This window comes from Coffea arabica, chromosome 10c (assembly GCF_036785885.1).
Source record: "Coffea arabica cultivar ET-39 chromosome 10c, Coffea Arabica ET-39 HiFi, whole genome shotgun sequence".
Taxonomy (NCBI): domain Eukaryota; kingdom Viridiplantae; phylum Streptophyta; class Magnoliopsida; order Gentianales; family Rubiaceae; genus Coffea; species Coffea arabica.
The window spans coordinates 51,831,230-51,858,833 of record NC_092329.1 but is presented as its reverse complement, the minus strand read 5'-3'; the positions used below and the strand labels follow the sequence as shown (position 1 = coordinate 51,858,833).

Sequence of the window (27,604 nt, the reverse complement as noted above, 5' to 3'; positions counted from 1 at the left end):
TTTAACTATGATGTTTTATTTCTCTCCAATCCTCTTTTTTCCCTCCAACACTACTTTTGACTCTATCCTCTTCTGGCCACCCCCCCCCCCCCCCCAAAAAAAACAAAAGAAGAAGGGATCTACCCTCCTTGGTCACTTTCTCCCGGCTATCCAAACAGGCCACTACAATTGGTAAATTAGCTAACGTCAAAGAAGTGAAAAGAACCAAAAAGAGAAGTTTAAGAACATGGATCACTTTTACTATTTGTGAAAAGGCCCGAAATAAATGGATCCGGGCCACAAGATCCGCAGTTCGTGGGGTGGGCAGTTTGGGTTCCAATTTCAACTGAACACTCCACGTCTCCCTTTTTCTCAAATTCTTCAAGGTTTCCACCTCCATTTCTCCCCCTCAGAGATCTCCACTCCATCCATATTTCCCTTCATTTTCTCCTCCTTTCCTCCCTCTAACCTACTAATTATTTATATCTTATCTGTAGCAGTGATCAACAAACCATATTACTACTCCTGAAGTGGGTCACTCATGAGTGAACGCTTCTTTGCAAGTGGAACACTTCCCAGGCAAGTCCATGATTTTTCTGAATTGGGTTTTCGATTTCTGAAAATGGGTCGGGCGCAAAATCTCATCTTGGACTCAATATTACCGTTTTTCTTTGAATATGTATTGGTTTCGGTTCGGGTTTCTGGGGATGCGCTTGCACTGTATGTTCATTTGCAGAATGATTACCAAATGTTTGTATGATTGTTCATGCGAAATTTCTGGTGAAGTCTGCAACTTTATATTCACTTATTGGGAACTTGAATATATGTTGAGACACAGGGAGTGCAAGGGTAACGAAATACTAATGAATATTATTAATGTACTCCAAGATCCTTTATATGGCCTATATTTTGTTCTATACAATCTTGTTTCCATGTTAGCAATTTATTGAATTTTTCTCCTACTGTTGATCCATTAATTTAAGTGATGACTTAAGAAACAACATGAAATGATCATTGCTGGTGCTGTTGTGCCTTTTCTGCTTCTTGTAATCATCTGATAGAAGATTTTGTATGTTTGTAGACTCACTATTGAGTTCTGCTTGTACTGATATATGCAGCAAGTTAATACAAGTTGTCACTTCATTTGCAGGTTAAATCAATTCATTTATTTCCAGTGTTTTTTCCGATATCATCGTGTGGTGATTCTTGAGTTCAGATGAGAAAAGTTGCAATGTGCTTCTCACTGTTACAATTTCCAAGATACAGGATTCATGCTTTGGCTAATTCTTGGTGGGAAACTTTTCCCATCCTTAATAGAAGGGCGGGAATCACTTCTAGCTTCAAGGTTCTTGGTTCTGGTAATTATGGGCCTGAGGGAAGACAGTATAGGAGGTATAGCAGACAGATAATAACCATGAAAACAGAAGGAAGAAAAAAGGATAGTTTAAGTAGCAAAGGAAATATAAAAGATGAGATATTGGAGGAAGCTTTAAGCACTAATTTGAATACCCATAAATCTAGTGTGACTGACGTAGAGAGGACCCAAGTTCTCGATATTCGACAAATGATTGCTGAAAACAAAGAACTGGCCAAACTTGTATCGTTTATTGTTTTTGATATTGAGACTACTGGGTTTAGCAGAACGGAGGACCGGATTATTGAGATAGCTCTCCAGGATCTTGCAGGAGGTAAAAACAGCATCTTCCAGACTCTAGTGAATCCCAAATGCTATGTTCCAAACTCGCATGTACATGGTATTTCAACCCATATGGTTAATAAACCTGATGTTCCAAGGTATTCCGTTCTAAATTATTATTCATTTTCTTGTCATATTGCTTACATTCAGCTTATATTGTGCACTGGTCTAACATTTTTGTCCTGTCAATTGAACCTACTAATGATTTTTTGCCATTCATGTCAATCATAATTCTGAACATTCTGGAAATTTGGTAATCTCCTGAAAATAGAGTTTATGTTATCTGCTACTCAAGTTTTGATGTGATCATGAGAATCCAGTTAAAGAAGTTACTTTTACATGTAAGTCCTGTTTGAGAATTCTAGACAAGACTCCCATGAAAAACATCGGAATAGCCCCAATGCTGAGGTTTCCTGATGGAAGCTCCTTCCCCCCTCCCCCCCCCCCCCCCCCCCCCCCAATGAGTAATGTTACTCCTTCTATGTGCTCTTCACAAGCGTGGTAGTTGTCTTGGTGGATTCAATGCATGTTGCCTTGTTTCCAAAACAGCTTGCATTTTGACCGTTTATGGGGGCATGGCTTATTGCTAGAATAAGACTGGATCTCTTATGTTTCTCCAAAACCATGGCATACTCTTTTATTTCTGGAACAACCGTGAATGATTATCATCCAAGTCTTGTTAGCGAAATACTGTTTCTTTGTTTATTTTTATTTTCTAAAAAAAAAAATGAGGAGTGCGTCTGTGTGTGGTGGTCACCGGTACTGACAAAGAAAATGACTCTATTAAGCCAATGAGCATTGTAAGGAGGTTTACTAATCACCTTCCTGCAACTTTTGGCTTCAGAAGCACTTGTGCCACATTAAAAATTTGGTGCTTTTGAGATAACTTTCAATGTGAAAAACATTAAACAAAGGTTTGCCTATGTATGGGTAGCTCAAAACTAAGATTAGGGTAGCAAAATGTTCAGAAATTTAAACCTCTTATGAACATCAAGAGTAGTTATAGTAGATATACTCTAAAAAATCATAATCAAACACTTTTCTTTTTTGAAAGCACTTCACAAGGATTTTGAAACAAATACTACTGATTGGATAGCTTTTGCATTGGAAGGTTTAAAATAGCATGAAAAATGTCAGTAGAAAGTCTATGGATTTTTCTTTAATTGGAGATATTTTTCTTTGTCCTGATCTGGTTAACCTTTTGCAGGATGGAGGAGCTGATTCCCATTTTACTGCAGTACATTAAAAGCCGCCAGAAACCTGGTGGTTTTGTGGTTTTAATAGCTCATAATGCTCGTAATTTTGACGTTCCCTTCCTTGCTGAAGAGTTTAGTAGGTGCTCTTACAAGATTCCGCCAGATTGGCTCTTTGTTGACACCCTTCCCCTAGCGAGGGAAGCTATGAAGTCCAAAGGTTTCACCCTCTTCCTCCTACCTGCCACTCATGCCCAGATTCTCGAGTAAAGTTTTCTGTTTGCATTGCATAATTGATGAGTTGACTTGGTTTTGATGTGGCCAAACAGGATTTAAAGGAGCTTTAAAGCTATCATTGCAAGCCCTTGGGGAGACTTTCAAAATCCCTTTAAAGGGCTCTGCTCATAGAGCTCTTGCAGATGTTCAAATGCTGTCCCTGATTTTCCAAAAGATCACCTTTGAATTGAAATTGTCGGGTTCTAGCATTATTGAGAAATATTCCTTTAGTGACTTAGAATTGAGAAACTCAAAAAAGAAGAAAAGTTCTAGCTAGACTAATACAGTTCTTCTGCACCTGTAATTGTAATTGTTGTAACATTTCTTACTCATTCTTTCTTAATGAAAAATTTTAGCCATTTTTATTACATTGCTCTGTTAATTCTTCATATTTTTGGTGTCAGTCTGTAATATTTACATTTTCAACTCGACCATTTCTGTGGAGTGGGGATGCCTGCTTGTTTGTCCTTGGACGCTTTTCATCTTGGCAGATTCAGTGCTCTTGCAACCTTGGTGCAGTTTCATATCACCACCACTGTTTGGGGAAAAAATCCTTTGTCGGTGGATGGCAAACTAGTTTACTTAGTAGAGAAACGTTTGGGTTTGTTCAATGATTGTTCAGACCAACTCTAAAATCTTAATCCACATCATCTCTCCAGTCGGATCTGTTGCAGAGTGTGACTTTTCGATGAACTCTAAAAGGTCTGCTGCTGGTTTATTTGAGCTAATGCTGATGGAGTGTGACTTTCATTCCATCTAATGCGTTTAATATTCTTTTTCTTTTTCAAAGAGTGGTGTAGAGGGTTGAAATGGTGAACCATGAAGAGAGCCGTTAATAGTTTTGAAGTATAGGTGGCAAACAAATCTATTTAACTAAATTTACCCATATCCGTCCATGAATAAGTGGATATGAGTATCTTAAGTTTTTGTATATGGGTATAAAAGGATTATTCAATAATATTTATTTATTAAATGGGTATTATTAGGTAATTCATCAAATTCAATTAATCCATTTAAATTTGTTTTCCCTCTCCAAGCATCCTCTCTTCCCTTACTCATATTTTTTTTTTAGATTTTTCATTTTGTTATGATATTAACTACTTTTATTTCATTATTATTATTATTATTATTATTATTTGTTGATTTTATCTTATTATTTTATTTTCTCGTAGTTTGTTAACTTGCTCATTTTTCAGTATTATCAATTTATTAGAAGTTTTAGTCTCTTTTCCTACTTTTTCAAAATGAAATTTTAAATTTGCACAAGGAAAAAAAATACTAGAAGTTCAAAGTTTTTGGATTAAGTTTTTATGTTAACTTTCATAGTACTTAGTTCAAATTTTTATATTCTTATTGTTCAATTTTTAAATAGTATGTAATTTTGCGACATAGAATACGAATGGAAAAAAATTTGATAATTAGACTTATTGAACGTAATAAGTAAATATTTAAAACTAATGATGGGTGCAAAGGGTGGTATAAATTGATAACTTAGTTAGCAAAAATGAATTTAAATGAATTTACAGAAAGTTAAAATAAATGGGTAATTGGGTTACCCAACTCATTTTTTGACTTACCCATTTATACTCATCTAATTAAATGGGTATAAATGAATTGACTTACTTATACCCATTATCTATTTTAACCAACCTAAACCCGTCCAAATCATTCATTTTGACACCTCAATTTTGAAGTCCTTATTTCCATCCAAAGAAATTAAAAGAAAAAAAAAAAAAAAGAAGAAACGGTTTAAGAAAAAGAACCATGAAGGGACGCAAAGACAGAAAATGCTTTATTTTTTGGTGCGCTTCTTAACTTTGATGCATGGGAACAAAGTATTTCACATGAAAAGAAGCAACAATTTATTGACGTTGGTGTTATTGGGCGAAAAAAATATTCAACTAAGAGGTGGCGTAGGGGCATACTAAGGCTAAGCTTGGTAAAAATTGGGGGCGAGAACAAGCAACAAAGCTTTGAACGGATGCTTTCGTTGAGAGTCGAACTCAAGACCTCCCGCTTACTAAACGGGTGCTCTAACCAACTGAGCTACGAAAGCTATTGGAAAAGTTAAAATAAAGAAACATATATAGAAAAATTATACAGATTTGCAGCCATCGACACCCCCACCACGGCCTTTTAATTACGTATGAAAATATGTGGAAGATGTATTAATGAAAATTTAAAGGGATAAATTGAGAGTTGTAACTAAAGAGGTATTATTAGGTATTAACCAAAATTTTGAGGCAAATTGGCCATAGAGTGGAGAATTTCAAACCTGTCACTCACTATGCCTCTCTAGTTTAGATACTCCTTTCTGGCTAACCTCTTATATAGCCTAGTTCATTATTTTTCTCTTTAAAATAGGTGTTGTTATTTGGATTTTTTTTTAAAAGCTATTATTATTAAGCATAAATTTTAGAAAAAGAAGCTGTTATTTATAATTGTAAGTAAAATAATTCAGAAACTTCACGTACGCACAAAAGCGTATTGTATTGCCCACCAAGGGAGACGAGCCAGTGCAGTTGGGATCTGGTACGATTCAGTTCAATTATTGTACTTTTTACATTATATTATTGTATTTGAGATAAAAAGTGACATAGATGAATAAAATATTTAGCATATATTTAGTACAACATTATACTCCCTCCTCCGTTCCACTTTGATAGTCCTGATTTTTTTTTCATACAATTTAATAAAAAGGAGTTAACTTTGTTGAAACAATCAATTTAGGTAACTATTTTCCTAAAATACTCTCACATTAATTAGAGTATAACTTTATGGGAACTTGAATTGATGGTAAAAAAAGAATCTACTCTCATTAAATAGGGTAGGTTTATAGTAACAACAACTTACATTGAATAAGGGTATTTTAGGAAAATTAAAATACAACTACATTCTTCAATTGGAAAGTGGACTATAATTTGGGACAGACGAAAAAGGAAAACTGGATTATCAAAGTGGGACGGAGGGAGTAATATATTTGTACAGTAAAAATTTAACATGTATAATAACTGAACGGAATTTATTGTAGTGAGCCCTTATCCAGAAAAAGGAATTTATTGTAGCGAGTCTTTGTCCGAATTTATGGCTCAAAGCAGAATATCCACTTTGACATGATTTTTAATATAAAAAAAGTTTTGTATAAATCCACACGTCAATGAGAAATTGCTCAATTGGTAGCACATTTCGGTTAGGCCATCATAGTTGCGAAGGATTGGCAAAAATACACCGAAAGAAGCTTCTGATCTCATGCCAATCAATCAAAAAAATATATACAAAAGGGCTAATTTAATTTCAAATTTGATAATTGCAACCTACAATAACTGAAATGTATCATCTCTCTCTCTCTCTCTCTCTCTCTCTCTCACACACACACACACACACACACATATATATATACTCCCTCCGTTCCACTTTGATAGTTCTGTTTCTTTTTTCACACAGTTTAAGAAAAAGTAGTTAATTTTATTAGAAAAATAAATTTAGATTACTATTTTTCTAAAATATCCTCACATCAGATATGGTACAACTTTATGGGAACTTGAATTGATGGTAAAAAAAGAATTAACTCTCATTTAATGAGGGTATGTTTATAGTAACGACTACTTACATTGAATAAGGGTATTTTAGAAAAATTAAAATACAACAACATTTTTTAATTGGAAAGTGGACTACAATTTGAGACAGATGAAAAAGAAATACAGGACTATCAAAATGGGACAGAGGGAGTATATATATACACACACCTCTACCTCTAGTAGTATTTGCCAGCACTTTTTGACCATTAGACACCGAATGGGAAACCAAAATCAAGATAATTACTACTTCAATTGTCTCCAAGTTGCTTACAGTAGAGAACTCTGCCATACACATCCAGACAATCAAAATTTTTTTAATTATGAAATTATATGTAACCCACCCACGATCATGGAATTAATACACCTAATTATAACTCGTTCAAATTACAACTGTCATCCTTAGGTCTTTTTTTTAAAAAAAAAATAAAGTTACAAGCGATTAATTATTGGTGCGTGGATGAATGACAACCGCAACATACTTAGTGGAGATTTTGGAGAACAAATTCACAATTTTGGAGATTTTGGACTATTAGACCAAAAACTTCATCAACATATTGTAGGTTGCTTAGAATATGATTGGTGATTTAGGAGTTACTAAGTTCATACAGTAAAACCTCTATAAATTAATAACCTTAGAATCATATAAATTTTATTAATTTAAAGATGTGTTAATTTATCGATAAATTATTAATTATTAATTTATCAGGTGCACTTACAATTCAAAGAAACACTTATTTAATTAACTAAAGTTTTATTTTATTTTATAAAAATATAAATTATTCTATTAATAAAAGGAAACTGAAAGTTTAAGGAACATAAACCAATTCATATCTACTTAATTTGCAAGTATAATTTAAATTCTATTAATGTCTACAAGAAGTAATTCTTATTAGCATATCACTGAAAATTCTGTTAATGATGAAGTTGAGGATGAGATAGTAGCTTTAGATCCTGTTATGCGAAAAGAAGCACTCTAAGCATCAATAATTCTTCATAATTTCTTATTGCAATGTGAGACTAGAACTTTTAGATGCAACAAGAAAAATTAGGGATAAGATTCAAGTATATTTAAATTTTAAGAAAAACAAACAGCAATATACTCATATTTTTGAAAAATATGATATGCAATTTTAGTGAATTATTAATTTATGATATGAACGGGATCAAAGAATTATGTAAATTTTCTTAAAAAATTTCCACCTTATTATTTTATCCAAATTATTCATTTATTGGGATCGAAAAAATCATTATTTAATAGAAGTTATTAATTTATGGAGTATTAATTTAGAGAGGTTTTACCATACTAAATTCTTGTTCTTCTTTAACATTTTTGGCCAAATGATGGTTAATTATGATTTACGTCATAACCTCCAAGCGTAAAGCTCGGGATTGACCATTGATCGGCATCTTGGAATTCAAGAGCACAATTAATCCGGTCCAAATCCCCTCGCTCGCCTCTCATTCAAAACACGTTGTAGACTTTGTTACCAAACTAGAATTCCAACCAAATTCCAAAATTCAGCTGCACTAATTGCAAGATTGATTGCTTCTTTCCTGGCTCAGCTCATCTACATATATCCGAATAAATGGAACATATATCCTCTCATGGTAAAGAGAAGAATATAAGTAATTAAACCAACAAACTCCCTCCGGAAAAAGGATTGATCTCTATCAAATATGTCTTTGCTGAGTTATGTTAAAATCTTCTCTACAAGTTAACTGAATCAGAAGATAAACTGCTTTTGAAGTTGTAAATAATGGATGAAGAAAGATTTGATTATAAAAGCAATCGTTCAATAGTGATTTCTTTTTTTTTTTTTTTTTGTCAACGTAGGGGTGTTCGGGCTTTTGGCTCGATTAATCCCCTGCGCTTGTGCACCCTACCCCCCAAGAATACACAATACGGCAAAAGGAGTCGAATCGAACCACACGGTGTCAGGATCTAACTAGGCAACCCTAGCACCAGCCGAGCCAACTCCGAGGGGCAATCGTTCAATAGTGATTGCACATCAAATCTATTCACTGGTATTGCAAAAATGGGTTTACCAATATACAGTAGAAGTGGCAAAAACCAGAGCTTGACATTTTGACTCATTTAATTTGCGACAGAGAAATCTTTGAAGGTAGAATGCTGAGAGAAATAAATCCATCAATATTTCATGCAACCTTACACAAGTTCTTATCCTGTATGCATACCAATCACTACTATTAATAGGAAAAGAAAAAAAAGATATATTGAACAAGAAATGAAATCATCATCAATTCTTTAATCATTTCTATCCCATTAGTCAATGAAATTTGTATCAGTGCAAGAAGTAAAAAGACATTAACGTCTCTTGACCGCATGGTCAAGAGTCTATAACACAATATTCAAACCGTGTGGCAAGTGTTTCCATCTTCTTTACTAATGCCAACCTAATACATATACACATTTTACACACCACAGCATTGCTATAAGCTTCCTTTTTTTTACACACAGTCACGCACTAAAAAAGACACACACACGTACACACACGAGACAAAGAATTAATGACATATATGTTTTTCCTTTTTCCAATCAAAAAAAGTCTTGATTGTTGACAAATGCCACTAGAATATGGCTAGAGGACAACCCACATCCCTGAAAACATTGCTAATAATTTTCTTGATTTGGTTTAGAAGAAATCTAAAACTCTGGTCATTGTCCTGTCCGTCTTTGTCATTGCACCATTTTCTCTGGAATCCCAAGTTTGAAAATTGAAATAACTTTGGATGAAATTTAGGGATTACGTACAATACAGGAATTTGGCACCATTGACTATTTGGTTCTTTAAGAACTACCCCATGGTTATCTATTAGTATGTTCCATGACATAGCTTTAATTTTTCAATTACTCGTTTATTTGCTATTTGGTTTCTCATCATTGTACCTGCGAATGATATCTTAATTGCCATTAAATTGCCACAAGAGTATGCATTATTTTTTCTGAATTTCTGAATTTGGACAATTTATTCATATGGTAGAATAATAGGAGTATTCTTATACTAGAAAGAATACATGAATTTGAATATATAACCTTACATATAGTTATAGATTGTAAACTCCAATACAATCAAGTATATGTACTCTTGGTATCTTCATAACTTCCCTTCAAATCTTGTTTGACCACTAAAACTTGAGGGCACAAAAATATTATTGTCTTTCTATCCACTCATCAAGAAAGACTCAGTTGGACATCAAGATTAGCTATATAAGAAAACTTTTATGTGCACATCTATTTTTTGAACTGTGCTCCATAGTGATTGATCAGTTGTTTTCAATTCAAAATGAGTTTGAAGTGTTAGGCAGGGAATAAGTGAGTGGAAGATGAAACAACCTTCCTCTTGACACAATAAAACCCTTCTTTTTACCTACCAAAAGGCTACTTGCTTTAAACATATGGTAGTGAAAAGAGAATGAACAAAATAATACCTACATATTCCCTGGAATTGAAGTAGTTTTATATGAAGTCATCTATAGTTCCAATGACTAAACAGTTAAGTAATCTAATATTACCCACCAAAATTAACTTTTTCCCTAACCAAATTTGTCTTATAATGTACTCCCTCCGTCCCACTTTGATAGTCCTGTATTTCTTTTTCATCTGTCCCAAATTGTAGTCCACTTTCCAATTGAAAAATATAGTTGTATTTTAATTTTTCTAAAATACCCTTATTCAATGTAAGTAGTTGTTACTATAAACTTACCCCATTTAATGAGAGTTGATTCTTTTTTTACCATCAATTCAAGTTCCCATAATGTTGTACTATATTTAATGTGATGGTATTTTAGGAAAATAGCAATCTAAATTTATTTTTCCAACAAAGTTAACTATTTTTTTTTAAACTGTGTAAAAAAAGAAACAGAACTATCAAAGTGGAACGGAAGGAGTACTTTATTAAGTTCTATGGTAGTATTGGCAAGGATAATTACAATATAATTAATGTAGTGTGGTTGATGTGTGAATCCACCCAGGGTAGACAGGTGCGCCAGGTTGAAACTTTTCAAGCATCCTTGCATTTGACAATAAAATCTATCAATTCATGATAAGAGTTGCATACTTAGAAACCATGGGGTTCAAGACCTGATATATTGTCAAATCCAACTAGTCGAATCACTATAGACAACTACAAATTTTAGCTCAAGATATGGAGCAATCAAATGTATATTTGTACACGATATTATGAATATCATTATTGGTTGTTTTCATAGTCTCGGTGCCCTTTTTTTTTGGGGGGGGGGGGGGGGTGGGGTTATTCTTATTTGTACACTTTCAATCAAAAGACTATACAAAGGTTTCCAGCGAGGATACCACCGCCCACATGCATTGACAATTTGCATCATTAGAATATTCAAAACTACCACAGCAAAATGGTGGATATTTGACGAAACCGTTTAGGGTTTTTTTTTTTTTTTTTTGTTTTTGGGTAGATATGAGACCACTAATAAGAGGCATGGATAATTAATTAAGGGCCAAGTTATTTAAGAAAGATCTCAGTCAAAAGATGGTGGAGTTTTTTAAGATTTTACAAAGCAGAAGTATCATTCATACGTGTAATTTCTGAATGCATCATCAATTAAGGGCCTACTCAATTTAATAAAGATATTTCCTTGAAAGCTTAAAATTGCTTACGAGGCCTCAAGTATAGCAATATTGCCCTAACACTTCCCCCCCAATTAGGTGTATATAACTTAAGTAAACTATTTCCCCTTCTTGTACCCAAAAAACTCTCTCTTGAAAGAATTACAATGTGTGTGTGTGTGTATATATGTATGTATGTATTTTTAGACTCACACTTGGGTATGTATGTATGATTTAAATTGTGTCACACCATCTCACCAAGTGGTATGGCACAGCGTGAGCCATTAGAATTTTTAAGACCTGGATGGGTCTACCCAAGTCTAGGTGCTTTTATACTATGTCCTTATAGCAATATAATAATTTGTTGATATAAACAAGAAAAATGGAAAAATAAGAATTCTTTAAGGAAAATAGGATTAATTACGGAAAATAGGATGATTAATATATCTTTAAGGAACAAATAGTGATTATCAATTTATATCACTTCACAAAAGAGAGTAGGAAATCCTTAATCCAGATGGAGATTTCCTTCGTAAAACCGAGTCCCCATCTTGACAATCGGTCACAATAACAGCATTGATTTGATGCTTTACAAAGTTCATATTGTTGGCAATTTTTGGAATTTAACAAGACAAGTTGTGCTTGATTCATCTAGTTTAACAAGACAAGCATTAGCAATTGGTTATTTTATTCCCTCCTTAAAATATTGATTATGACCATAATTAAGTAAATGATATCGATGGCTATTGGGTAATTAATACTATGGTGCGTAAATAGATTAGAAAAACTAAAAAGAATTGACCATTTTCGTGCAGATGATGGGAAGAGACATGCATGTAGCTAGATATACTCATGCAAGTAACTTTTTGCTGTGGGAGTTTCTATGCGATTAATTCAAAAACCCAAAAAAAAAAAAAACTGCAATTTTAACTATATTAGCATCATATGTTTGGCTATTATTAGATATATGAGCCAGATGAGATTAGAAAGAAAATAAATGACAATTAATATTTGCAATACTTTGCGAAAAAGTGCAATTTGCGTCCAACCAAATAGACTATTACCCATAAATAGCAGATTACATCAATCATGTAACATAAACCCATAAACCAGTCATAAAATATACGTACTGCTTTTTTATGGGTTCTCAATCACTGGATTTAATTAGTACGTTATATGCAGTAGTACTTTTTTACCCCCTCCATATGGGGCTTGGTGAGGAGAAAATTGTGTTTATACAAATTCCATATTCCAAAGGACACTATGGAAACTACTAGTTTTGAGAGACCAAATTTCTCATCTTCTTACCCATTTTGGTGATCCGAATGAACTCATTCAAACTTTTTTCGACATAAAAGAAGAAGAAGAAGAAAATATTCTTGTCCTTTCTTTTACGTCTTCAATTGAACTAGGAAGCATGTGGCAGTAGCCGCTGCATTAGTTTCCCATGACCATTTCAGACAGAAAGTTGAAATAGGAGTTTTAAGCAAGAAAATGAAAAAAGAATTACTACATCCGGATTATAGAGATGAAAAGGAAAGTCATACAGGGCTGGAATTTGGTGAAGTTTTTGGCTGATTATTTCAGGTATTAAGCATATATAAACAAACTCAAACTTCAGAGAAAAGGATGACTGACAAAAATGTGCATATCCCCAATTTTCCAACCCTCCATTTCAAGAAAAACTACTGATTCCAGCTTAGAAAGTTCTTGACTTCGCAAAAACTGTTACTGATTAATCCCTCTTATATCCGCAGGCCTAAAACCATACAATACTTTCAGTATATAATGTGATCACAGTGAAGAGGGAAACAAAATTCTTCTTACTAATTACTCCATGATTCATCACGCATTTGAAAATTAAGTTCTTTTCATTTTGGTCAGGATCAATGTACCCAGATAGTACTATAAAATTCTTAATAGTTTAAACAACTGTCTCTAAACTCGGTTTCTTAATAATCCGTGCTGTCTGAGCACAAACACACATGTACATGCTTTACAAATTAAAACCATTAGCCAAAACTCGAGCTACGATCTAAAACACGTCAAAGTTTTTAACTTAAGATTAACTTAAGAGCCCATCAGACAAATAATAATGTTCGTCTAGTCTTCACAGTTGGTTTCATGCAGGATGATATTTATGTTAGTAATGAATGACAAAAAACACAATTCATCACTGTTCTGAAAATCTCTCGTAACACAAGTTAACCTATAATAAGACGTCTGATTCTAATAAAATACGATAATATTGGCGCTCTAAAAAGGCTTAGATCCTTTTATTTCATCACTCCTTTTTAAAACAAAAGTTCGGGTGTTCGAGATATTTTTAAAAAATGCTACTGAGAGTGTTTGGATACCCCAATTATCCCAAATAATATTTCGCTTGCATCATAAACACATTTTCCAACCTACCTTTTTATATTCCCAATCACCTTTTTATCTCACATACATCACATCACAAAAAGTGCTACAGTAATTATTCCAAATAATATTTCAAATAATACACTATCCAAACAAACTATTATTTGCCTATCTACTATTTCGTTTGACTTGAACCCTCGAGTCTTGATCTATTTGGTTTTTTTTTTTTTTTTTTTATCAACACAGGAGTATTCCAACTTACGCTGCCCTGCGGCTGGATTCCCCCCCCCCCCTCCCCGGGGCGGGGGCCAAGGAGAGTCTTGATCTTTTGTTGATTACAACTCCTTTGTAGTTAATTTAATGGTTCAATCTCTAGAGACCAATTTGTTTACCTCAATCATAGTTGGTCCATCACCTCTTCTAAGTTCTAAGAGGAAAAAATATATTTGATGCATCACCTAATACAACACGGAATACAGGACCCCAAGATCCAAAAACAAATCCCGTTTGACTTGGATACCCCAACACACATGCCACAACAATTCATGCATATACTACTAAATTCCATAATCCCAATTTTCCAACACATACCCAACTAATATTTCAACGCGTAGGACCCACGCTCCTGTATGGAAAAAAAAAATCAATTTTTAAATCCTAATTCAATTCGAAATTTTCACACTTGGACGGTAGTCGTACTCGTGTACTTTAAAACTAGTCCCAAACTTTGACCAAAACGACGTCACCCCTTTTCCTCTCTTCCGCCTCCTTTCATATATATACATATAAGCCCCCCATTTTTCTACTCTGCTAAAGATATCTTTCAGCTGAAGAAACAAGAGAGAAAAAATGGTGGGCGACAAGACTACAACAACTACTGCTATAGGTAGAAGTACTAATGCTGCTTTTAAAAGAGATGAGTTGTACCTTAATCTTACGGTACCGAACTTATTCCGGTGCCCGATTTCAATGGACGTGATGAAGTCTCCGGTGAGTCTCTGTACCGGCGTCACATACGACCGGACATCCATTCAGGCCTGGCTTTCTCAAGGCCACAATACTTGTCCGGCGACCATGCAGGTTCTTCCGTCCACCGACTTCACTCCAAACCTCACTCTCCGCCGCCTCATTCATCTCTACGTCCACCACACCACCTCCTCGCCACCGGAGCTCAGTCCGAACTCTTCACTGTCGTCGTCTTTGCGAAACTCTCTCATCTCTCAATCGGAAGCGCTCGAGCTCATCAAAAACCTCTCCTCCGGAGACACAGCCTCGTCGGCGACAAAGCTCATCGAATTTGTTAGGTTTTCTGAGGAAAACCGGAGGTTTGTTGCGAATTCAGCCGTCGGAGTGTCCAATTTGGTAGAAATTCTGAGAACTTCCGAAGAAACTCAGGTTTCAGACCAGATTCTTTTGGTGTTGGAGATTATTTCACCGGAAAATGGAGTGAAAGAATTACTGAACGAAAAGATTTTGAAAAGCGATTTCGATTACTTGTCCAAATTCTTCTGGTTTTTTCGGAAAGGTAGCTTGAGCTCGAGGATTGCATCCGCTAAGATTCTCGAATCAATCGCTTCTGACGCCGATTCTCAAAGGAAAATCGCCGAAAAACAAGGATTATTATTCGAATTATACAAATTAAGCAACGAAGAAACCGATAGCAGCGCCGTCGAAGCAAGTTTATCAGCTCTGATCGCAGTATCAACCTCGAAAACGGCGAAAAAGGAGCTGGTCCGGTTCGGAATCGTTAAAACCGTGGGGGAGATTCTATCCGGTTCAGAAGCGGCTCGACCGGTTATAGAAAAGGCCGCGGAGGTATTGGCATCAGTTGCCACGTGTACGGACGGGAGAGCTGCGATTAGTGAAGACGAGGGGTGCATTATGGGAGTGGTTAAGAGATTAATGAAGTGTTCGGGTGTGGCGACGGAGCATGGGATTGTGGTGCTCTGGAGCTTGTGCTGCTTGGCTCGAGATCGGACGGCTCAGGAGGCTGTGTTGAAAGTCAACGGCGTGACCAAAGTGCTGTTGGTGATGCAGAGTGATTGTAGCGCCGGCGTGAGGGAAATGTGTGGTGACTTGGTCAAGGTTTTGAGGGTGAAGAATTCCAAGTCGTGTTTGGCTAGTTATGAAACTAGGACCACACATATCATGCCTTATTGATTGAAATTGAATGCTGTTGAATAGCGACTAGTGTTAGTACGTATTTGATTGACTAAAATGGTTAACCATGACAAAAACCAACTTGTTTACTCATTTGTTTCTCTTAGTGGAGAATTGGCATACTTGTAGTTGAAAAGGTGGACTACCATACCACCAACTTGTAATTTGTAAATGGGAAGTTTTTGCTTTGACTTGGAAATTACAGTGCAAGAAGAATCATCAATACACAAAATCTCCTCGATTGATACTCTCAACTTTGTGCTATATGTACTTTTTTTTTTTAAATTTTTTAATTTTTTCTAGCAAAGGAATGATGGGATTCAAGGAGATAAAAAAGAACGGAAGATTAAAATTCAAAACCTCGAACCTGCTATATGTACATTTGTCTTCTCTTTTTTAAGATTTTCTTGTGTAGAGGGTTCTTTTTGTTATCTACAAAATGCTTTAGCATTGTTGTTTATGAACGGGCTCCTAATCAAAAGTTCTGCTTTGTTCTGGATGATTGCACATGTGATTGGTGGTATATTGGCATCTCAAACATTGTCAAGAATGTAGTAAGTGAAAATAATTGTGGTCATCCCTTTAGAAAGCTTCAATTTGATCAACAGCCAGTACATGTTTTAAATTCCATTGATCACATGCATACGTGGTGTGAAAATGAGTGTGAAAGAGTTCTTTAATTTCGTTAGAAAATTGCGAATTCAGGGTTAGTCAATCATATGCCGTAAGCCAGGAAATTATATGCTTTCTTTAGATAGATCCAAAAAAAAAAATTATTAACAAGTCATCTTCCAAAGAAAGCGACGTTAAAAGACTTCTAAATGCGTGTGCGTCTATATATATTTTCTTTTTTTTTTTTTTTTTGGGAATACTTAACAACTCCCATACCATTTTAGGTGAACTAGAAAATTTTGGGTAGAGATCTTTTTAAGGGAAAGAGAAAAGAAAATTTCAGTTAAACTAGAGAAATGCATGATACACATTTTGGTTTGAATACAAAAGTTGAATCTCTTTCTCCCAAAAAAAATAGTATTGCTATAGATGAAGTCTACAGTTTCACATAAGAATCTTTTTCTTTTTTTTAAGTGTAAGCAAAAGTATCAAAATGGGTGATTTGGGCGGGTTGAAATGAGTAATAGGTATAAGTGAGTCAAAAAAATGAGTTGGGTAACCCAATTACTCATTTGTAACCAATTTATTTTAACTTTTTGTAAACTCATTGACATTCAATTTTGCAAACTGAATTATCAATTTATACCACCATTTGCATCCATCATCAGTTTTAAATATTTATTTATAATATTCAATAAGCCTAATTACCAACTTTTTCACGTCCGTGCTCTATATTGTAAAATTACATGCTATTTAATAATTGAACAATAAGAATATAAAAATTTGAACTAAGTACTATGAAAATTAACATAAAAACTTCATCCAAAAACTTTCAATCCTTAGCATTTTTTCCATGTGTGAATTTAAAATTTCATTTTGAAAAGATAGGAAGGGAGGCTAAAACTTATCATACATTGGTAATGCTAAAAAATGAGCTAGTTAACAAATTACAAGGAAAAAAATGATAAAATAAAGCAACAAATATTAATAATAATAAATTAAACAAAAATAGTTAACATCATAACAAAATGAAGAATATGAAAAAAAAAATAAGTAGGATATCTATATGCGTAAAAAATCCATCAAATATTTGTTAAGGCTGAAAAATAAAACATTCTACTATATACAATGTTTTAGCAATATTAATACATGAAAGTCTCCAACAATGAGTTCAATAATCAAACGCAGGTCTCAAATTCTAAATGGGTTAGGGAAGAGTGGAGGCTTGGGAAAAACAATTTTAAATGGGGTTAATTGGGTTTGGTAAGTTATCTAATTATATCCATTTATTAAGTGGATATTATTGGGTAACTAATTTATACCCATATATAAAAACTTAAGATACTCGTATCCAGTTATTCATGAGCGAGTATGGGTAAATTTAGTTAAATGAATTTCTTTGCTACCTATAAGTGTAAGTAGGAGTTCGAACTCGAAATCTTTCATTTACACTCCCTCCTCTTGTACCATCTAACACATCTCTCCCATTACAAGAGAAATTATTTGATGCTTGTAAAGTCTAATGGCTTGAAATTTATGTTGCTAGCTTATTCTTGCTACTATCAATTGCTGTATTGTTACTACTACGGTAGTTGCTTAGGATTTTGAATCTTGTAATTATGATATTCATTTTCAATTTTTGACTAGGTTTACTGGTAGACAAAAGATGTTAGCGAACGTCAAGTTTTCCCAAATAGAAAATGGGCTTTACTTTTCTCGGTCTTAGGGAGGGGGCATTGGATGGATGTTAGACAATAGGCAGATGAACTAGCTTATGGCTTTAACCTGGGTCAATAGCCTGTCAAATACTAGATTGGGCCTCTTTGTTTATGTACAAAAAGAACAAGAATGAAGCTAGTTTTGTTATTGAACGTGACAAGATTGGGCTAAGTCTTCCTTCTGAACAGGCAACAATGTGATCCAATTAGGGCGTTTCAAACGAAAAACAGAGACAAAAATGAACTCTAGAAGAAATTTACAAGGCATCCAATAAACTGAGAGTAGAAAATGCTGAAACACGTAGAACTTTGGGCTGGTGGCCACCACCTAGCTTTGTGGGGTGGACCTTGCCTCCCACAAAAATGTCACATTTAAGCGGTTTGTTTCAAAAAAATTCAGACAGGTGTGTTGTGCACCCGTTTGATCCGATAGTGGTTTAGTTTCCTCCGGATTATCTCTGGGTCTCCTTAGGTCCGCCCCCTCCCCCTTAGTGTAGCATAGATTAGATTATACAACTGCTGTCGTCTTCGAAAAAAAAATGTAGAACTTAATCAGGAGGGTGATTATGATAAGAAATTCTTATTAACTTTTATTAAGTAGAAAGGATTATTAGTAAAGCACCAGATGTCTACCGGAGCAACTTCCTCCGCCTTCTATGTTTGATTGAGCAAAAATTCAAGCTATGAAAAGAAAAAATCTTCTTCAATTGGATTATCAGTTTTAGAGAAACTATACACAAAACACATATATCATTTTTTTTTTCTTAAAAGGGAAACTCCTGAGCAATCATCACTAAGCCTTATTATGTCTGTTGGTCAATTAACCGATTGAGAATTTAGAGACGCAGGATAGATGAGAACTATGATTAACAAACTACAATTCCATTTCAGCGCCTTGGCTCCTAGCATCGACTTATTGCTCAAATTTAGCAATGTTTGAGTAGTTTAAAAAAAAAAAAAAAAACTGGGGAGCCTCTAAACTATCACATCGTTGACTTTTGATCCATGATCTAAAATTTGTCTCTGATTGATTCTTGAACAATCAAAGGTTTCTAGTTTAAGAACTTCTAACCATTTTAGATATAAGTTCACATGGAATCGAAGGACATTTTTGCCAATCATAATAAAAAAAGAAAACCCTTCAATTTTTTTTAATCTCACCATCAATTTGTCCACAAATCCCTGAAAAATAGTTGGTTCTCTGAGAGAAAGAGATGATTATGTTCTTGTAATTTTGCTCCCAATGCTTTTGATTACGGGTGGACAAAAATGCCTTTCAATTCCATATGGACTTGCGTCTAAAATGGCCAGAAGTTCTTAAATTATGCACTTTTACTTGTTCAAAATTCAGTCGGAGATAAAATTTAGATCATGAGCAAAAAGTGGACAACAGTGATGGTTTAGGGCTTCTAGATTTTTTAGTGTTTTACATCATATAGGTTAGCAAATTCACACAAAAATCTTAACAAACATCAGCAATTTTCTTTTTATACATTGAAAAAATGTGCAATGAAGAACAAAGAAGGATTTTTTCCTCTTCATCCAAGAATGCGATGCAAAAGTTTTGCATATATTTCTCTTCTAATGAAATCACATTAACATATCAATTACTGCATTTCACACCATAATAAACTGCCTTTAACCTAATTTCTTGGCCAAACTCATTCTAATCTCTATGTTGCTTTTCCTTGTTACTATGTTGCCCTCAATTCAACAAAAAAACACACCCATAGATCATGTCTCGTTTAAAGATGGTTTTTGGATTTTATTCTAAAATTTTCTAAATTGAGTGATTGGAAGAGATGCAAAAAGATGCTTCAAGATTGCTTTACCTAGTACCTACTTGGCTGCTTCTACACCTGGCTTTCCGACACAGTATCCAAACGCCTCCCAAGTATTCTCCATCACCTCATTATGACCTGAATGAAACAACTCTGGTAGCAGCGACCAATCCCCACAAATGGAAATTAGCACCAGCAAACCCCTCGGCTTTCTCTCATCAAATTCACAAACTTCATCAACTTTCCAAGATTTCAATACCCTCTTCAACAATCTTAACACCACCCTCTTATCCACCAGCACCTCATCCCTCCGTCGCCTCACAAATACCCCATGTAAAGCAGAGAAAATAAAAAATGGTCAAAATTTCAGCCCAAAAAGGATTCTTCAATTTTCATCGACTTCAATCTCCATTCAACCTGAAATCAAAAACCCAGAAAACCCCACTTCTCGAATTTGGCTAAAACCAGCCTCAAGAGGCTCTCCCCAAGTCTATGCCCTGTTCAAGAATCTCTCTGTTTTGGAAAAAGCCCTCATGGGTGCTGCTGGTGGAGGCATTGCTGGTGCATTCACTTATGTCTGCCTCCATCCTCTTGACACAATCAAGACTAAGCTCCAGACAAAGGGGGCATCAGAAATTTATAGTGGTACAGTTGATGCCATTGTTAAGACCTTCAAAACCAGGGGAATTTTGGGGTTCTATAGTGGAGTTTCTGCGGTGATTGTTGGTTCTACGGCTTCTTCTGCTGTGTATTTTGGGACATGTGAGTTTGGAAAGTCAGTTTTGTCGGAAATCCCTCAATATCCAGCTGTTTTGATACCCCCTACTGCTGGGGCTATGGGGAATATTGTTTCATCAGCTATAATGGTACCTAAGGAATTAATTACTCAGAGGATGCAAGCTGGTGCAAAGGGGAGGTCTTGGGAGGTTTTATTGAAAATTTTGAAAAAAGATGGAATTTTGGGATTGTATGCTGGATATAGTGCTACATTGCTGAGAAATTTGCCTGCTGGGGTGTTGAGTTATTCATCGTTTGAGTATCTTAAAGCTGCGGTATTGAATAGTACTCATCAGGTTCATTTGGAGCCATTTCAGAGTGTCTGTTGTGGTGCATTGGCTGGAGCCATATCAGCTTCACTGACAACTCCTTTGGATGTGGTTAAGACAAGATTGATGACTCAGGTTCATGGGGAGGCTGTGAATAAGGTTGCAGCTGTAATGTATAGTGGTGTCTCAGCTACTGTTAAACAGATTTTGAAGGAAGAAGGCTGGATAGGGTTTACACGAGGAATGGGGCCTAGAGTTGTTCATAGTGCCTGTTTTTCTGCAATTGGTTACTTTGCCTTTGAGACAGCTAGGCTCACAATTTTGCATCAGTATTTGAAGCAGAAGGAGCTTCAGAACATGGCTCTTGATTCTTCATCCACGGTCAATCAGAGTGAATAAAGTGGCAACGAGGTGCTTTGCAAGTGCATCTGGGTAATTCCTCCTTTTCATTTCCAATTATATTAATTTACGCATCCTTTCTTCTGGTTCTTCACTGCTTATGCTTGATTTTTTAAGAACGCTTGACCTCTTCAGAGATGCTGCTTTATGGTATCTGTTTCTTTGTATTTTTTTGAATCTCATGTAGTCTACAGATCATTATATCTTGTCGAAAATTCTATACTTTACAAAGAATACCTGAATCAAACCTTATAAAGTCCTTCTGCTCTAATAAAACTTCTGTTAACGTACCTAATTTGGAGTGATTTCTATACTATTCTTCTTTCTGTGTAAAATTTTGGTTTGTTAGTATTTGGGGCATAAGTAAACCTTCGTCAGTAGCTAAGGGAGCAAGTTGTCAGTTAAACTGTAGTATGCGTCCATCTAATTTGGTGTCTGATTATAGGAACTAATCGAAACCCTATTCTGTCAGCAGGTCGGATCAATGACAGAAGATGCATTTGTAGAAACTTACTTAGACTGGCCATTTGTAGGAACTATTGAGTTTATGATTTTGCTTCACTTTAAGATCTGAAAATTCCTTGTCACTTTGTCACTGCGCTTTTGCCTTGAGCAGGTTATGGTGATATGCAAGGCTCAGGAAGGCCAAAAGCTAAGACGAAAAGTAGTGTTAGGCGGTCTTTTATTGTTTTTGGTGGGTAAAAGAAGTTCATTAATTGAAAAACCAAAGGTCAGTTACAATCATTCAAGGAAATTTATCTCATTGTGCTCCATCTATACAAAATGTGTTAACTACAGGTTGAGGAATACAAGAAAAAAGGGAAAAAAAAATCCAATTCCTATGCCACTCCCATATTAGCTAACCAGTCCACCATTCTGTTTGATTCCATGTAAACATGCTTAAGCTTGACTTGGGTTATCTGCTGGATTAAAGGTCTGCAATGAGGAGCAATTAAAGAAAGGAAATGTCAATCAGTATGGTTACTAAGCAATATATCAACAACTTACTTGGAGTTAGATTCTGTAATGATGTGAGTGAACTTGAATCAGCAACAACAAGGAGATTGTAACATCCTGCATCAGTTTTATCTCTTAATCATGTTATGACTGCTTTGACCTATAAAAGGTCCAATGTCTGTACTATTATTCTGACATTGCCGGGTGTTGGAGCTTTCACACTTTTCTTTTGAACTGAGCCAATAATGAAGAGATATTTATGCCCATTGCCTATAGATTCAACTGCATTGAGAATTGTTAACTGGCAAAAAATTGAGCTAAAGAGTTTTTCTGAGCATTGTAGTCTTTGTGAGTTAATTTAAGTGAAAAAAATTAAAGTTGGTTAATCTTACTTATTTTCTTATTTTTATTTATTATGATGACTAATGCCTGGAAAGTGTGCATATTTTCAAAAGTTGAATTTGATTCTGTTGTTTTTATTTTCTCAAATTGCATTTTAGAACATACAGTATGAGTTTGAAACAATTATGAGCTCGAATTTGACTTATTCAGGTTCATGAACCTTATCATGCTAAGGTTGTTATAAGCAAATCAAAGGGCTGAGCATGAATATGATTGATAGTGGGAACTGAGAACATGAATGAGCTGACCATGAAAGCCTTTTAAAACAGATAAGTGAACAATCAATAGAATTGAGCAAGGTTGTTGTGCCAAGCTGTCTTTTTAAGCCCAGTAGGTTTATTTGTGAGATTGTTCTGCCATGTGAGACCACTGTAGAAGGGTGAAATTCCACTGTTGAAAAAACAGAGGAATATTTGTATTGCTTGGAGGAAACAAAGTGGAGAGTGATGGATAATGGCTCCCTATAAAAGTCTCATGGTTTACAAGAATGTGGGTTGCACGGAAAGTATGGGGGTGACCATACAGAACTATTAATTTGTCTAGCATCTGATTGGACCCATGTGTGTTTTTGGTTCAAGGTTGCTCAATCAATTACAGTCCATCTTATATTTGAACATCTTCAAGAAGCACTTAAATGGCTGTGTTCTTATTATATCTTATGTCTCAGCTTGGTCATGGAGAGTATCTTGGTGAAACAGTTTCCAATAATAAATGCACTTTTCCACATGCTCTAAACCTTTGCCTGTAATCTTGTTTAAGATCTTCTGATGTTAATGCTTTTCATCATTATTTCTGCATTTTATGTTACAATTGCGGTTTTGATGGTACTTCATGATCTTCATGCTTGGCATTTTTTGGTCTGCACCTATCAAAATGGTCTTATACCCCTGTAATGATATTGCAGTAATTCGACACATCTACACGTTTTTCATTTTTTGATGAGTTGTTAGTCATAGGCAGTGTAACATTTGACGGATCAACAGCAAGAAGGGCAACATGTGTGATGTGGTGGTAGAGACAAAAATTGAGGTGGAGCTACCCACTGTAGCGATCTTAAATGGCTGCCTCAAGATGGGACTTGGCTGAGTTGCAGTTTGATACAAATTCTTGTTATCCCAGTTGTTTCCTCCAATATAAAACTCCAGCTACCTCTGTTGAACTCAAATGCTGAAGTTCTTGGATTCATTTGGTTGCTTTTCTTGGATGATGATGAAGTTCCGCTGAAAGTCTTTTGACACCTGAAAATGTTCTTAAACTAAGCTTTTGTTTGTCATAAGCATTTCAAACAATTTGTTGTATCCATCACAATTCCCCATATGACCCTTAATTTACAGCAGCTCGTACAAACTGAACGCCTACTAGAGAGACAGGAAGACGGAATTCTAATTGTTCTTGAGTTAATGATTATGTCTTCTATCAGGGAAAAAAAAATGTGTTCGTCCTCGCATCCTTTATGTATGGAAAAATCTGTAATAATCTTGTCCTTGGATTGGATTTCCTTCAAGCAATGTGGTTTCTGCTCACACCTACTGCCTACTTCTTGACGTACTTAGTAAGCATGAAGTTGTGCACCCTGCACAGAACCAGAGAATCACCCCTGAACAGGGTAAATTCTATGTCTGTAGTTTTGTACGTGGCTTGTTTCATCATTGCTCATTCGCTAAGAGAACCATTGAAAGGGGTTCTTTTTATTGCTTTTCATGTGGTTATTACTGCAAAAAAACAGCAAATCCATTGAAGGGGAAACCTTCTTGGTGCTGAGCAAACCTGTTACATTTACCTAAGAAAAAGTCTAAACGAAGCATACGATTCTTTCAGATTTTAATTGAATTAATCTTTTGTTATCGCCAACATAAGTTGACTCAATTGATAAGGACGGGTTACTTCTTTACAAGAAGTGAGAGCTTTACAAGAAGTGAGAGCTGTATTGATAGGCGATTTGTAAGAATCTCCATAGGTGACCCATAGTTCTAGAAGCATATTCTAATTATAAATTTCAATAAAAAAGTAAAGTCCAATTTAAGTAGAAAACTCTTTTTATTACTGGTGATTGGAGTCAAACCTACTAACTTTTTTTTTACCTTAAAAAAAAAATAGACAGCACTAACGAAGCACCCCCTAAAACAAATAAAAAATGGAAAATTTTTTTCTTAACCCAGAAAAATGAGGCCTGTTAATAGCAATAGAAGGTTGCTACTACTAGGTGAAACCAGGCAGATGGACAAAAACGAAAAAAGAAAAACGACACAGAAAAAGCCCACAAGACAAGCCCAAGTCCCTCTGACACCAAATCTTTGCGCTCCCTAACATTCCGGTTACTCCAAAGCCTACAACTGATTTCCCCGCCATATTTTTCCACTCCACGTTTCAATTTGCAAGATTCAACCCCTTCTCCCCTCCTCCCCTCCTCCCCTCCTCATTTTTCTTCGTTTTTTCTGCAGTTATCAACGGGGTTTTTCACTTTCTTGATTCTTGGCAACGTTCTCCAAAATCCCTGGTTGTAAATTGGAGAAAAATCACCCAATCTGTCATTTCTCATGAGCTCCCAAGATCAAAATCAACCCATGAAAATCCTTGAGAAAACTTCCTCCGAGAACTCTCAACTTTCCATTTCTTGATCAAAGTTTGAATCTTGAGCTCCAAATTCCCAGAATGCGTTCATCTTCAACCATACTCATCCGGGCTTATCTTCTTTTTCTCTATGCCTACACTTCATCATCTTTGTCTTCCTCAGCTCCACTTTATTTTCCTGCAAACAATGTCACCCTTTTTGGGGATGCATCCGTTGAGAACGATTCAATCAGACTAACTCAAGATCACGAATGCACTTTGCCATCACAATCCACCCTAGAATCAGCTTCTTCCACCTCTCTTTCAGGCATTGGCAGAGCCTTTTACATCAACCCAATTCGGTTTCTTGATTCTTCATCCAAAGGCACTGCTGCTTCATTCTCTTGCAGCTTTTCATTCAACATTTCCCCCACCCCTTCTTGCCCTTTTGGAGATGGACTTGCATTTCTGGTCACTTCCAATATGGATTCTTTAAGCATTACCGACGGTTGGATGGGCCTCCCGGAAGAAGTTTCCAACATTCAAGATTCATTCATTGCTGTAGAATTTGACACGAGTTATAATCCCTTTTTTGATGATATCAATGGGAACCATGTTGGCGTTGATGTGAGACAAATTAAATCTTTGGCTTCTGTTGACGTCGTCTCAAGAGGGATTGATCTTAAAGCTGGAAAGGAGATGACTGCTTGGATTGAGTATCGAAATTCGGAGAAGATGATCAGGGTATGGGTGGGATATTCTCAGGTTAGGCCACTTAGTCCTATTCTTGTTGCTCAGGCTGATTTTACTGGCGATTTTAAAGAATTTATGCATGTGGGATTTACTGCTTCTAATGGTGGAGGATCAGCTATTCATAGTATTAGTCGTTGGCGATTTAAGACTTTCTGGTTTCAATCTTCAACATTGTCTATGGATACAGTTGAAGAAGGGGATTGTCTGGCGTGCTTTCCAGGGGATCTTGACCTAAATTTTGATCGTTCAAGAAAATGGAAATTTGGATTGATTCTTGTCATAGGAGGTTCAGCTGTAATCACAGTAATTCTAGTTGCAGTTGCTCTGTTTGTTATTTTATGTTGCATAAAGAGGAATAGAAGCAAAGCCAAGAGAGAGCGGCACATTGAATATCATGTTGGCAGATTTCAGAGCTATAAAGTACCAAAATACTTGTCACTGAGAGAGATAAAGGAAGCTACAAAGGGGTTCAACGAGGACAGAATTATTGGTGAAGGTGCCTCAGCAGTTGTATATGAAGGACAAATTCCTTCCTGTGGAAATGTAGCAATTAAGAGATTTACTCATGGAAAAAGCATAGGCCCTTCACACAATTCATTTGATGAGGCCTGGCGTATTCCTTTTGACAATGAATTTGCTACAATGATTGGCTGCTTGAGACACAAGAACTTAGTTCAGCTCAAGGGATGGTGCTGCGAGAGGAATGAGTTAGTCCTGGCTTATGAGTACATGCCTAATGGAAGTCTGGATAAGATCCTGCATGGCCGGAGCAGTGTTACAAAGTTCCTCACATGGGAGCGAAGATCAAACATAGTACTTGGTGTGGCCTCTGCTCTGGTATATCTGCATGAAGAGTGCATTAATCAGATAATCCACAGGGATGTTAAGGCCTGTAATATAATGCTTGATGCTGAGTTCAATGCCAAGCTTGGAGATTTTGGTTTAGCAGCGGTGTATCAACGCAGTCTCGAAATGCGAGATGCTACTGTACCAGCTGGAACAATGGGATATCTTGCTCCCGAGTATGTCTTTTCCGGAGTTCCAACAGTGAAAAGTGATGTCTACAGCTTTGGTGTCGTGGTACTGGAAGTCGCATCAGGTAGGAGGCCAGTCGAGGACAACAGAATTGTGATTACTGATTGGGTTTGGGAATTGTGGGGGAAAGGAAAATTAATTGAGGCTGCTGATCCTAAACTGAAGAGGTGCTTTAACAGGAAAGTAATGGGAAGGATGCTCATGGTTGGACTTTGCTGCACGCACCCTGATCATCAGAAGAGGCCTACCATGAGGGAAGCTGCAAGGATGCTTCAAGGGGAAGCTCCAATCCCTTCTTTGCCACCAAGGAAACCAACAGTTAGGATTCAATCTGTTCTTCCAGGGGGAATACTTGAAGACATAATGAGCATTGGTGAAGAAGCAGATGACAACACACCATGGTCCACCCCTAGAACTCAATTCAGCAGGAACTAGCGCCAAAAGCATTCCTTCAAATGCTCGAGAGATGTACAGATATTTCGCAAGCAGATATGCTCTACACATTGCT

General features: G+C 35.8%; 4 protein-coding genes and 1 non-coding gene across 15 annotated transcripts; 4 read left to right on the top strand and 1 right to left on the bottom strand.

Moving 5' to 3' along the window:
* Positions 1-255: 255 nt before the first annotated feature.
* LOC113713539 (exonuclease DPD1, chloroplastic/mitochondrial) lies at positions 256-3,512 on the top strand. Its single transcript, XM_027237295.2, has 5 exons — positions 256-365; positions 480-558; positions 1,130-1,773; positions 2,883-3,088; positions 3,198-3,512. Exons 3-5 carry the CDS (start codon positions 1,196-1,198, stop codon positions 3,419-3,421), a joined length of 1,008 nt encoding a protein of 335 aa, XP_027093096.1. The 5' UTR covers positions 256-365; positions 480-558; positions 1,130-1,195; the 3' UTR covers positions 3,422-3,512.
* Positions 3,513-5,126: 1,614 nt separating this feature from the next.
* On the bottom strand, positions 5,127-5,200 carry TRNAT-AGU (transfer RNA threonine (anticodon AGU)). Its single transcript has one exon. It is a non-coding gene; the product is annotated as a tRNA-Thr (tRNA).
* Positions 5,201-14,486: 9,286 nt separating this feature from the next.
* On the top strand, positions 14,487-16,097 carry LOC113713699 (U-box domain-containing protein 28-like). Its single transcript, XM_027237483.2, has one exon. It carries the CDS (start codon positions 14,533-14,535, stop codon positions 15,841-15,843), a length of 1,311 nt encoding a protein of 436 aa, XP_027093284.2. The 5' UTR covers positions 14,487-14,532; the 3' UTR covers positions 15,844-16,097.
* A 3,915-nt stretch (positions 16,098-20,012) lies between these two features.
* On the top strand, positions 20,013-24,281 carry LOC113714792 (protein MITOFERRINLIKE 1, chloroplastic-like). Of its 11 annotated transcripts, none has more exons than XR_011822275.1 (3): positions 20,020-21,432; positions 22,016-22,129; positions 23,715-24,281. XR_011822275.1 is itself a non-coding variant. In XM_072068363.1 (2 exons), the coding sequence occupies exon 1, from the start codon at positions 20,134-20,136 to the stop codon at positions 21,397-21,399; it is 1,266 nt and encodes a 421-aa protein (XP_071924464.1). In that variant the 5' UTR covers positions 20,013-20,133; the 3' UTR covers positions 21,400-21,432; positions 22,334-22,622. The 11 variants fall into 11 exon arrangements, 7 of the variants coding, with proteins under 7 accessions (XP_071924464.1, XP_027094668.1, XP_027094666.1 ...); XR_011822276.1 differs by having other exon boundaries at positions 23,663-24,281; XR_011822278.1 differs by lacking the exon at positions 23,715-24,281 and adding an exon at positions 22,909-23,632.
* Positions 24,282-25,410: 1,129 nt separating this feature from the next.
* On the top strand, positions 25,411-27,604 carry LOC113714221 (L-type lectin-domain containing receptor kinase S.6-like). The gene has a single exon (XM_027238012.2). It carries the CDS (start codon positions 25,411-25,413, stop codon positions 27,529-27,531), a length of 2,121 nt encoding a protein of 706 aa, XP_027093813.1. The 3' UTR covers positions 27,532-27,604.